Source organism: Tetrao urogallus (genome assembly GCF_951394365.1).
Source record: "Tetrao urogallus genome assembly, chromosome: 2".
In the NCBI taxonomy this organism is placed as follows: Eukaryota; Metazoa; Chordata; class Aves; order Galliformes; family Phasianidae; genus Tetrao; species Tetrao urogallus.
In genome coordinates, this window is record NC_136814.1 from 78,441,902 (window position 1) to 78,455,351 (window position 13,450).

The 13,450-nt window shown below is 39.9% G+C and overlaps 1 protein-coding gene across 1 annotated transcript; it reads right to left on the reverse strand.

Moving 5' to 3' along the window:
• Positions 1 to 3,998: 3,998 nt before the first annotated feature.
• Positions 3,999 to 13,158, reverse strand: IRAK1BP1 (interleukin 1 receptor associated kinase 1 binding protein 1; the record flags this gene model as incomplete). The annotated part of the gene is made up of 4 exons (XM_079532698.1): positions 3,999 to 4,269; positions 4,808 to 4,938; positions 8,815 to 8,880; positions 12,871 to 13,158. The coding sequence occupies 4 exons, from the start codon at positions 13,156 to 13,158 to the stop codon at positions 3,999 to 4,001; spliced, it is 756 nt and encodes a 251-aa protein (XP_079388824.1).
• Between the last annotated feature and the right edge of the window lie 292 nt (positions 13,159 to 13,450).

A 13,450-nucleotide genomic window follows, 5' to 3' on the forward strand; every position in this document is an offset into this window, starting at 1 on the left:
TTCTGGTAGAAGCCAGAAGAATGTGAATGTCTGTATAAGTGCTTAATGTGCTTCCTAAAACACTTCTCCTCGCTAACTCTCTTTCTTTATTAAATTAGCGTCATCTCATGTTCACAGTCCAAAGCCTGAATCTATCCAGTTCAGTGTGGGACAGGTGATAGTTCACAAAAGATTTGGTTATTTGGGAGTCATTGTTGGATGGGACGTGAGAGCTAAAGCTCCAGAAGAATGGCTACAACACAAATATCCTCCAGAAAAACAGGTTTGGCTGAATTAAACTCCTGTTTTATGAATACAGACACACAATAACTGGTTAAAAACAAGAAAATCTCTAACGCTGCTTCAGACTTCCTGCTAACCTGATGGCAGAGCTTTGCTTTTGCAGCACTGATTGGTTAAACTTTGCTGGCCAGGGTTGTGCTTGACATTTCTTGACTTAAAATGACAAACACAGTGTTGTATTTAAAATAGCAGGGTCAACCTGAAATGTTAGAATAAATTTCTCATGACGTGTCACTGAAATTGAAAAGTTTCTTCTGATATTCTAGAGTAGATATAACTGGTAACATCTTCATTGCACCTAAGAAATGCAAGTAAGCCTTTGTGTTTAATCTGTTTCAGATAGGAAGCTATGCTTCTGAGGATCTGGACAGTTGAAATGTGTATCTATTTAACAATGGATTTTTATTAGAATTCTTGAAGCTTTTGAAATTCTGTAGCCTACGTCTGTGTTGCATTTGAAAATCAGATGCTAAATGTTTGTTGACAGTGCTGGCCTGATAATGCAGTGCAGGATACTTGGAGGTTGGCCACTGCCATGCTGCCTAAGTGACAGGAAAGCACTCATCAGTAAGCCAGAGAGGACTGAAAATGAGAAAAAATGAGAAACTGCCTGTAGATGAGAACTCATGTTCAGCTGGGAGCAGACATTCAGCGCTGTTGTGTTCATTTTGTCCCTTCCCTGCTGTGATTTTATCCATCTGCTACTCATCCTTGGCATCTAAAACATCTGCATTCTTGCTCTTCACCCTTTTCTTTTTGTCCCCTCAATGGTATTGTTACCAACTGCACACCCATGTATTTTCCATCAGGCATTCTGATTTGTTATAAGTATCTTACAGTTTTCTGTTCTCCCAATGACCTTGTATTCATATTATGGTTTTAATTTCAATAGTGAAAGTGTGGTTTAGTGTTGTGTTTTTTTTTTTTTTAATTATTATTATTATTTTTGACTTGCCCTTGCTTTTTCATGTTTTGTGCTCCTGCTATGCAAAATGTCTTCTGACCACTTGACGAGGCAACTATTAAGCTTGGTTGTTGCAAATCTATGCTGAATATTAGCCAAGCTTTGAGCCCATTCTTTTTCTGCCTTTCTCTGCCTTGCATCTATTACCACACTGTTGAGCAGAGGCCGCTGCCTGTCACTTGGATCAATACTAACTGCTGCATAAACTCCATTTATCTGCCTATATTCATCCATCACTGTTTTGTGTTTAGACTGGGAGTTACTTTAGGCGGGAACATTTATGGACAGTAGATAGCACAGTGGGACCCTGGCCAATAACTGGGGTTTGTGGGCACTGCAAAAGTAACAGTAAGCGACATTTCCTTCTTGGCTAGGGGATTTTTATATATTGCTGTATATACAAGTTGCTGTAGCTTTATCCACGAGTGGACACTGAGGCTGTCGGAGGTGCTCTGAATTTGACCCTGTCTCGCTGGTGTTCTCTGTCAACAGTCATGAAGGTAGAAGCAGGGCTAACAGATTGTCACAGGTCCTATATACAGAAAGCAGGCCCCAAGAGATATTCTAAGTCACATATCTTGAAAGATGCATGGAAGAAAATGATACTTAAAATCTTGGCTCTTAAAATAAAATACATATATATTTGCCAAGAAGAACCTCACTGCATTTTGATTGTTTTATATTTAGTTTTCCAAATTGATGTTGGTGTGATCACAAAATGTAAACTTGCCATATGTATATATTGAGTGGTTTTAGATTCTGTAAGTCTACTGAAAGTTAATGGATTATATACTGTGATCTTTAGTCACCATCTCCTCTTGAGGCTCTTTATTTTCCTTCTGTTTTTACAGGATGTAAAAGATACTCCACACTATCGAATTCTAATTAATGCAAGTGGATTTGGCAAATCTATCGCTTACGTTCCCGAGGAAGAGATAACAATTATTGTGGGATTACAGGTAGTATTTATTTTTATTTAGTTGCAACTCTGTGTTTAAAAGTTGGCTGACCTTTGGCTTAAAAGAAGCTATTTATTTTACAAAGGCAGTGAAACTAATAGAGAAAGCAGAGATGAAAACTACTGCCAGACTTTCAAATGTGTGTTTTCAGAAGGTGATAAATAACTCAAACAAGTTACTGTCTACTTAAAAGTATCCAGCTACCAAGGCGGTTTCTTTCTTTTGTTAGTTACCTTTTTTTTTTTTTTTTTTTCCCTGAAGTCTTTCAGCAGCTTGGCTTTGGTTATGTACAAGCTGTTGCAGACATGGACTTTTATATTAGAGTTTAACTAACCCATCAATGTTGGACAAGTCATTTAATTTCTTTCTACTGAATCCAGCCAAGTACATTGGTTTCTCCATTCAGCCCTGAAAAATCTGCATTTCAAAAAGCTTCTGCTTAGTCACTATCTAAACTGAATAATGTCTCCCTTCTTTAATCACAAGACTCCGCTAGCCTATAATTCTGTTTTATGTATCATGGTCTTGGTAGTTTTTGATTTCTAGATTACAAAAGATGCACCTGGTTCTTAAACTAGTCAGAGACTAATAACAAAAAAATTGTGTTAGCCAGCAATACAGAACAGTTAACATGCCTGAACTCAGGAGTAGGAACTATAGGAGCAGGAATGCAGATGAGTGTCATCAGTATTTAAAATTGGGTTCTGACCACACTGACTTGTGTCTAAAAAAAAAAACCTCTTTATGCCAGTCAGTGACACTTATAGCCCGTGGGGAGAAACAAATATCTCACCACAAATATTTACCTAATGAAATCCAGTTATCAGAGGCTTAATCTTCCCACAGATTATTAAGAAAGATAATCTAGATGCTTGCCAATCTAGATTTCTAGTTGAAAACCATCAAGTTGAAATTAATAGGTAGTCATGCCTATACATATGGAACTATGGGGCGGATAGAACTAGGTGATCCAACCTAAGCCAGTCTATGATTCTGTGAAAGATCATCAACTTTGTGTGTCTTCACCATTTCCCTGACTGCTTTAGCATTCCTGCTGCCTGCGTAGTTGAATTATATAACTGATCCAGCCAAAAAAAATAACAGGAAGCTGTACAAGTGACAACTGAGTGGAAACTACTTCAATTAGAAACTGTGTTGTGTTAGAAAATCAAGCCCAGTTAAATCTAGCAAGTGATACCTCAGGAGATTTGTTCGTTTGTAGAGCCCTTGATGATCTGTGAAAGCCACTGTTCTGATTGCATAAACTGTATTAAAGTGTGTGGAAAATCCCAGTGAAAGTATATCTGTGTACATTATGAATTTAGACTAATCAGGAGTTTTCAAAAAGCTAATTTAAATCATCCAAGTATCAGTTTGTATTTACTGCTAATTCTGGTGCTAATTCAACTTGAAATATTTTCTCAGGTACACCACCCCGATGTGAAAGTCTATTTCTGTGGATATGACGGATCAAAATATATTTTGCAGCCGTGGTTGAGAGACATCTATCCTCATGACTGAAGCATTCAAGTATCTGTACATATAATGTATATCTGGACAACATATTTCCTTTATAAACTTGAGCAAATAGACACCAACATAAAAACTAATGCATGGTGGGTTTTTTTTTTTTCTTATGATGGAATAAAGCATTCCTAAGGGTGTTTTATGTTGAAGGATTCATTTCATTAGAAGTGAACAACTGGTAGGTTGCAGAGCAGAAAAAAATGAAACATTTGAGTTTTATATTTATTAAGAAAGCATAAAAATTTATTAAGAAAGTAAGTATCTTTTTAAAGCAACTTGTTTCTTCTGTTTTCTTTTCCCTTTATCTCAAACACAGCAAACACTCTACAAGATGCGTAAGCAGTGGCATTCTGGATTCTTTCCTGCAGTGTCAGTGAGTCTGGGGAGTTAGATAGGTGACTGTCTATGTGGCCTCCCCATTCTTTTGTTTCTTCTTCTTTTATTAATAAAGGCTTTCCCAATGACTGGCCAAACAGCCGACACACTTCTTGAGCTTTCTGCCGTGTGTTTCCAACAGCAGAGACACACACTCTACGGCTGAGAGGTAGAAAAAGCAGCATGGTAATAAGCAAAGCCAACTTGTACAAATAGCAAGACTAAAATAGCAAGACTATAAGCAAGGAGCATGTTCTGATTCTAAGTAAGCACTGCATATGGCTCACGTCAGAGCACATTAGTAGCTGACAGCATTGGGAATTGGTAAAGGTACTTAGAATTATCAACATCTGGTAACATAATTGTACCTTCACGAATAAATTCAAGAAACACATGCTGATGGAACCTAAGTCAAATTGTGTTGACCTAATATTTGCAGTAGGTTATACTTCCAATGGAAATCAGTGAGAAAACATTTATCACATTCTGCCTTTGCACAGGGGCACTGCAGAAAGAACAAGATTCAATCTCCTAAGCTGAAAAGCATTAAGTTATATTTAGACCAAATGCTAAAATCTGAAACACAAATTTTCTTATGTATGAAGGAAACTATTTTCTCCCATTACGAACTGTAGAAATTAAGTATGCATATTAAATATTATCTGAGGCTGTAAAATTTGTGGCACAAGAGAAAACTTACCGAAGGGTGTCTATGGCTTCTGGCGTGTGGTAGAAATGAGGTGGGCTGATGGTAACAGAAGTTCCTAACTTTTCAGTAAGTAAATTGCAAACATTCTGCATTTTTCCAAAATCAGTGAATATAATACAGACCTGGAAGTGAACATAGACGTCAGACAAGTAATTTTTTTTTTGTTTTCTCCAATGATTGAACATGTCTAATTAAATCAGCATGAAGACAGATAGCTACAAACTAACTTAATGTGCTAATCCTGTATATAACACAAACGTTTACTGAGTTGGAACACTTATATACCCGTACAGATGATGAGCTGTTTGCTTTGCAACAGAAAGAAACTCATAAAATGATTTAAAACTGAGGATTAAGAAAATTCCCCTTTGGGAGGAAGCATGGCATTCTTGGTATGCAGACAATTTGAAAAATGAACACATGCTATTTGGGACACATGATTAGATGCATCTTAGCTCTTCTCTTTTAAATTTAAACTTAGATTACTAGATATTAATTATGCAGAAGCCCAAGCAAAATGATGTGGAAAACATTGTGCATGAAGGAAAATTGCATTTTAATTTCATGCATTACGTTCAAGAAATTAAGAGAAGAAAATAAGCCTAGTCCAGTCTAGCTTGCAGTGGGCTCAAAACATTGTGGTGGGTGAACAGATTAATTCCAGAGGCTAAAAAGACCACAGCACTTCAGTCTTGGATTAAATACAATTTAAACATTTATCTGTCTGTAGCTTTGGCAATAAGAAGCATTAAAAATAGATACATAAGGAATTAAAGTGTTTTCCCAAGTGCTACAAAGCAAGCATTGCTATCAGCCTGGATTCAGAGCCCTACAGCCTTCTCTGCAGGAGAGCAGTTGTGAGCACTGAAGTAATGATGCCCAGCTGCCGAAGCGTTCAGCAAGCAGAAATCCCAGCTCTCAAAATCTTTTTTTAGGACCAAATCCTCAAATTCACCTAGCAGTACACTGCTCTGATCAACAAGTCAGGGTTAACACCTCTTATCCCTGACTCTTTCTGGACAGCAATAAAGCTTCAGCAGGTTGGGACAAAGAAAGTTGTTGTAGAGGAAATTCCACTGCTGACCCACATGAAATACAGATCACATTCTCCATGCAATCCATACAGCCTACCCCAGTATAGGCATAGCTGTGGAAATCCAAACTACTGCACGTCAGCTGTACTGCAGTAACTTCCTGTAGGCATGCCACACATTTACCTGGTGGTAAAGATCATCTAAGTGAGTTGAATCTTTCAGTGAGAGAGGGCTACTTCATCTACAGGGTGAGGTAAAAATGGATACTGACAATTATCACAAAGCAATTAATGCACTAATTCTGTTGCTCCTGTTAGCCTCTCTCAGTGCACATACACCTTATCCTGGCTTGAATCTTTGTACTGGCTCAGTCCTCACGAAACTGAGCCACAGCTCAGCTTAGGGCCTTAAAAACTGGCCAAGATCAAGTGACAGGGTAATTACACCTTCTATGATGACAAATCATGTCCGTTGTGCAAAAGTGCACCAAGTATGCACATACGTTTGATTTATATACCCTTTATGCATAAATTGTTGGCTGAATCTCTTTTGGGAGGTGCAGCACCAATCTGAACTAAGACCAAAGATGAGACTAAAGCTAGATTTCTTTCTTCAGTGAGAGCTCTTGACATACTCATGTATTTTCTTGTGCTGCTTTCCAAGAAAATGGTTCTAATTGCATTTTGTGGAAGTTGGTCTCACTATGATATAGTCTCACTACAAGGACTGACATAGTGTCTTCCAGATTGCTATCAACGTTTACAAGATTAGCTCCCTCAAGGGCATGAAGCAGAAGAATGATCAAGCAAAAGAATGGTGGGTCTTAAGTAAGAGATAAGCAACTCAGTCTGGGGTGGCTTTGGGCACTGAGGAAATTTATTGTTAATAAAGCAGCATGTAATCAGGTACTCTTGGGAGCAGAAAAACACTGAGCAATACTGAATTCTGTTCTTTCCCAGTTTTCACTTAGATTACTTAGGCCTACATTCAGTAATTTTTACTTCAATTTAAAGAGGATATCTGAGCAATAAAATGTAAAACGGGCTTTTGATTTCTTTAATAAAATTATGATGAAGATTAAGAAGTGTGAAAACATAGGGTGGGCAAAACCATTACAGGCACATGGTAAGATTTGGGTAAGGCTGTAAAGGACCATAAGTTGTGGTTTATAAAAAGGCAAGTACATTAAGATGTGCACAAGAACTACTTGATTTTCATCCCATTTGATCAGCATGCAATAAATGAACTATTATTATTAAGATATCATAAAGCTTTGTGATCTCATAAAACTTCATTCTTCTGCATATTTTCCTTTGCTAAAGATATATAAAGATATATAACAAACACGATGGCAAACTCTTTAGTACAGAAGGCAATGTTATTAATTTTAAATTCATTTATATTGCTGAAGTAGTACAGCACACTGGCCAATGGAGCTTCAGAAGATAACGAAACTGCATTAACAAAAGAAGTCCTTACATAAAGGGAGAGGCAAAGAGAAATGAATCTCTGCATTAGGAGCCACAACACTGCTACTTAAGCATATGGTATAGCCAGCAGCAGCAGCACTACAGGTAGGCAGATTTTAATGTTCCCAAGCGCTGTGCAACCATAGAACTTTTACAGCTGGTCCAAATGACTGAATACTCAATCCATGTAATTTGCTTTCCACTTATAATCTTGACTGAAAATTAATGGTAGGAAAAGGACGGTGATTGGTTAAGTTACCACGTAAGACTGATGTTGTAGGCCTAAGTTTGCTGGTAATAAACTGCCTAAACAATTAATAAATGTAGTTTTATTAATTTTTAACTATAGGCTATTTAAAAGACTCTGTAATTGAAGCTTTCATGAAAGTTGTAATCTAAACTATGAAATTAAAGTTGTTCAGTAGATGACACTGATGATATCATCATACATAGCCAAGGACTCATTTCCAAAATTCAAATTTTGTTCTCCAAATATTCAATTATTTGTATATTTGTTGTTAGGAGAATATACCTTAAACAAGAAAACTGAAGAGGCTGAACTCTGTTTTAGGGGACTGTGAGCAGCAGCTCTATAAAAATGCTATCATTTTATTGTGGACTTCTATGTTTATTTTGTAAGAACCAGTAAAGTTGCTTTGTAGTGAATGAAGGGATAAAAGCTGAAAAGATTCATAGACCAAAAATACATAATCTCCCTTAGGGAATACTTTCAGCATAGCATTTACTTCTCCCAGTAGTATGAATGTGGAAAAATACACCCTCTTGAGCTGATTCTGAAGTAAATGGGATTATTCCCATAATATTTGACTTTCACTCAGCACTTTTTACCTGCAGAATTCAAAGCGAATTACCTAGGAAACAATTAGCTTTGCTTTACTTGCAGCAGGCTGATGGCAGAGTCACATAAAACAGACTGAAGTCCAAGTGTTGTTCAGCTGTGGCTTAAACAAGTCTAGATTAGGGCTGCTGTGCCACTGTCCCCCATCCATTCCTGCCTTGCACTGCCTCCAGCTCACAGAGCTAAAACATTGAAAAAATAACCACTTTTTTCCTGGATTAGCTTTTAATTGGAGCAGCTTTCTGAATCAACCTGTTACCTTACTACCTAAGTAAAACTCCTTGAGGAAGGAGGGCAAGAACATCCAGGGGTGGAGGAGAGAGCAAAAGGTCTGTTCACACCACCACAGGACGACAGCCCTGGAGTCCCTGCACAAAGCAGTCCCTTCTGTAGCATTACAGCACGTTAATATGAGAAGAAAAAAAATCCTTTCCATGCTACAGTAGCAGAAATTTTGTATGCAACAGAAGACTGCAACCAAATAATGCTTTTAAACTGTAGTCCTTCCTTAGTTTTTTTTGGGCTACGTTGCTTTTCCTGCAGAGAATACCTACTCCTCATTACGAGAACAGACAGTGGGTAAATTTTGCATCAGTCCTTGCTCCATTGCTTTGTTTCGTTAGGATGAATACATACCTCTGCTTCCATCTGGTAAGTGTCCTCTACTCTGCTAAAATCCTCTGTTACAGTCATATTTTCTTCCTAAAACAAGATACAATAATCTTAAAAGACAGAAATGAAGGGTCTGTTGGAAATGTATGTACATTGTGCTCAGTAGAAGTTGAACGGTTTTGGCTTATTACTTATAACCTAGCAACAGAAGTTGGGAATTCTCCACGCAAATCTCTTCAGTTAAAGCTGGATGTTAAAGATTTCTTGATGTTATTTAAAGTAAATCACGCAGCAGCGCTATAAGTTAATTCTGCTGCTATCCACCTGAAGGCAGGAATGAGGTCTTGAAAGCAACTGCTAGCTAGAAGCTCTGTGTATCAGCATGTAATTGTCAATCCATCTGATACAAAAAAAAAAAAAACAAAAAAACCCAAAAAACAAACAAAAAAACCCAGGAGATTTCAGCTGTTTTCAGAAAGCTAGCATATGGAAAGTACTCTTCAGATTTTAAGATATTTCAACCACAGCAGCTCATGGCAAGACGATTTAAACAATGCCTAATCAGTGGTTATTCAGTAGGAAGGAAACCCTGAACAGAGGCTATTCCAATCTGACATTCTGCAGTAATAGCAGCTATACTATTCAATGTGATGTCTGTACAGAGCGCTAGAAAAACCTTACTCACATACAGAGTAGAACTCAGATACAGAGTAACTCTGGCTACATCTGAATACCCAACCAGCTTGCTGGTAACCTAACATTTCTTTCACCCGCTGCCTTCTTTGGTAAACAGTTTGGATGAACAGTTTACCTACAACAAAGCTCAGATTTCCAAATTACTGAAAACGCTTTTATTATTAATCCTAATTCCATAGGAACACATAATACTTGCTTTCAGGGTTGATGCATTTCAGTAGATGCTGAATATTTTGTACACAGAACTCAAGCGTTCACTTCTATTGAATACCATGTATATATTTTTTTAGAAATAACATTAATTGTGAGAAGCATTTTCCTTCTAAAATATGAAATGGAAACGAGACCCATAATTATCATTGCACAGCATGTACAAGAAACAAATTCTAACTGTTCAATGCTATGATTGATAAGCAGTGCTGAAATACAAGCACAACCATCTTTTTTTTTGGAAAATCTCTCCTAGCAAGGGCAAGGACCAGGCACAGTGAATTCCAAGGAGCTGTATTTCCCCTTTTACAGTCACAGATTTGAGGTAATTGGGAAGCGTGGCCAGCTGCAGTTCAGTAAAGGATCATAGAATCGTAGAGTCTTTAGAGTTGGAAGGGACCCTTAAAGGTCTTCTAGTCCAACTCCCCTGCAATGAACAGCGAATGAATTCCTTTACTCCTTTTATTCACGAAATGGAGTAAATCTTTCTACTTTCAGCAGACTCAATTTAAATTCTACAGGAAAGCTTTCTTTTCTTATAGGAATAACCACACATATAACTCTTATTTTACAGAAATAATTACACTGTAATAGAACTTGAGAGTAAACAGAAAAAGTGCTCTTTTTTTTTTGCTTTTTTTTTTTTCTTATTTTTTTTTTCCCCTCCCATTCTTTAATCCCTGTTAAAAAGTTCTGTTTCCCCTGAAGGAATTCATCTTCTCCATCTTTTGTTTGCCTTTTGGTCTTGCACTCGCCCCGTTGCCGTATGTTTAAGGGCAGTGCCATCGTGTGGTTCTAGGCACTAGTGCAAGATCAATGCGATCGGGAGGGAAAGATCCTCTTGTGCCATCTATTGTAACATTTCCCTCACAGCTAATTTTTATCTCACCGGATTTGACAGAAGCTGCATGAGTTACTGGAGATAAATGGAAGACATAATTGCTGAAGTCATAACAATGTGGCCTCCTGCAATACATCTTCTGTTAGACATTTTGTTCCCTTTTAGTACGGTGCTCTATCTTCAGACAAGGAAACAGAACAGACAAGTAGGTGATCACAGAATTTTAAGTTGGAATATGGGGTTTGACTACATCAGAAGCAAAAGGCTGGTTGTTTTTTTTTGTTGTTTTTCGGGTTTTTTTGTTTTTTTTTTTGTTTTGTTTTGTTTTGTTTTGTTTTGTTTTTCCCATACTGCTTATGTCTACTATTTATATTTTGGGTGCAAAACTCTGTTCATTTGATCACAATAGCCACAAGGGAAGAACAGTTTTCTCTGTGCCCTATGAAAAGTTACACTTTCAATCCCTCAGGTATCCTGGACTTCTGTAATTGTTTTTTTCAAGCAAATGTCAGGATACTTTGAGGATACTTCTTAAAATACATAGTACTCTTACAAACCGGATATCTTATGGAGGTTTCTACATCTCTTAATCAAGGATGCATTGAAACTGGAAAACCGTAAATAAGTGAGCAAAATGTCACAATGTTTTTCTCCACTGACTGTATGGATGTGCATCCATGACTGTGGTTCCTGGATAATGGGCTCCAAATATGGAGAACGTTGCACGTATATCCAAGGACATTCCCTAGCATGGATAAATCCCAAGCCAGAGCGTGCTGGATACTATCTGTGAATGGTTTGTTTGTTTTGTTAAATAACACTCACTCCAAAGCCTCAGATAACTGGCCCAAGTACCAGCACTGCTGTTTTTAAACAAGATGGCCAATGACAATTGTTAGATGCAGTGATTAAAGAAAATGGGTGTTACTGTCACACACTACTCCCCAGGTATATTCTAAGTTGTGAATATTAAACAGCACGCTTCTACAGAAAAGGAAAAATGTTCCGTTTTAAACAGCTGGGCTCAGCAAGAGATTGCTTTCCCTACTGACTGTTCTTTCCCTGCAGCTCCCTAAGCAGATTCTGTGCTCTGGAGTATATCCTTATAGCACTCTATAAATAAATTCTACTACGTGCACCTACTTCTGATTAAATTCCTTTGTAAATATACATGGAAATTAGGTGCAGCCCCAGGCACCATGACAAGCTGCTAACACAAGCTCCTGCTGCTGCATAGGTTACACTCTCCTGATCTCACAGGCTTCCTACAACAGCAGTATAAGGGGTTAAGGAAAGGGATCCATGGATTAATAAATAAGTAAATGCACAGACTAACCCGCTATTTCTAAAGAGGCCTTCTATAACCTTGAAAGAAACAGAGCCATATGGAGAATGTGAAGAGTCTAGAATGCTATTAACAACAAGGGATGTTAGGAAACGTTGAGAACAAACTGCCAGCAGTTATTAGTCAACAGAAAAGGCAAATGATTGCTCCAGCAGTAGTGACTGAAAATTGGATAGAACAAAGCAATAAAAATGACACCATAGGGAACTACCCTCTAAAAAAAAGCAACAAACATAACTTGTTGTTCTCTGGAGCTAACACATTGCTAACACTGAGAAGCCCAGAACTTCCACAGCATGTCACAGTCTCTCTCATCAGCAGAGAGAAGGAACACATCCATCCTCCAACACGTGCTATCTCTGAAATAGCAACAGAATCCTGAGAAATAACTGTAACAACTCATGGACTGCTCAGCTCTCAGTGTAAAACCAGCCTCTTTTCTACCCGCTTACACCATCACTGTGATTATTTTCTCTAGCTTGCGGTAATGTGCACAGCACCTCAAAGCGCTCTCATTCATTTAGCACAGCTCACTCCTTTCATGTGTCATCCGACAAAGAATCAAGCCGTGCTGTTGGCAAATTAATCCTCCTCCTGGTTGTCACCAGTCTGAGCGGGGCTCACGGGATGTGATAGAAACACACGCTACCACCTCCTAAGTGAAAAACGCGGGTGACAGATGCAGCCCACCACAGCCTGCATCCGCGCCATCCAGTCCCACAGCTGCTGCACGACCGTTCCCCGAATCAGGGCTGAGAAGCCCTTCTCCATCTCCCACTGCTTTATGTGATGATGCGCGGAAAACGCACGCAGCGGAACTGCAAGGAGGGACGGAATCAGAATGAGGAAAAAACGTTACATGCAACACTACGCTTTCACCACGCCCAACACGCGGCTCGCTGCACAGCCCGCACCGCGGCACTGCGCCGAGGTGTCCCGCGGGCTGACGCCTCCGGAGGCTCCGACGGGGCTCCGAGCCGCCGCTCACCGGGACGCCGCGTTGCCGGGCGCTCTGCGCGATGTACTCCAGCCTGCGGGACACGCTGCTCCGCGCCGCGCCGGCCACCCCCTTCCGGCTGCCTAGCCGTAGCGACACCCTCGCACGGTCTGGGACAGCACTCAGCTCCGCGCTGCCGCTCACGTGGACTTCCCGGCCGGACGGCGCAGGGAGGCCGCAGCCGCCACCCGCCGGGAGCGGGGCCGGGACTGAGGCTGGAGCTGGAACAGGGCAGAGCTCGGCGAAGACGCGCGCGGGAGGCGGCACGGGCAGCGCCATCCGGGCGAGCCCCTCGCGGCACCATAGCAACCAGCGCTCCCGCTGCACCCTGGGTGGCGCCGGACGTGACGCCCCGGCGCCATCGCTGCGGTCTCAGCCGAAGTCTCGCGAGAGCTGCTGTAGCGTAGCGAGGCGCTCGCTCCTTCGCCAGCCGCTGCGCTGTGAGAGCCGGCCGGGCGGTCGGGGAGAGTGAGACTCTTCTGTGGGGAATGCTGCCCTGTTTATGTCGTTTTTCACCTCTTGTTTTATATTCACGGTATAGTAGGACCTGGAGTAGAGCAACAGCGGATGG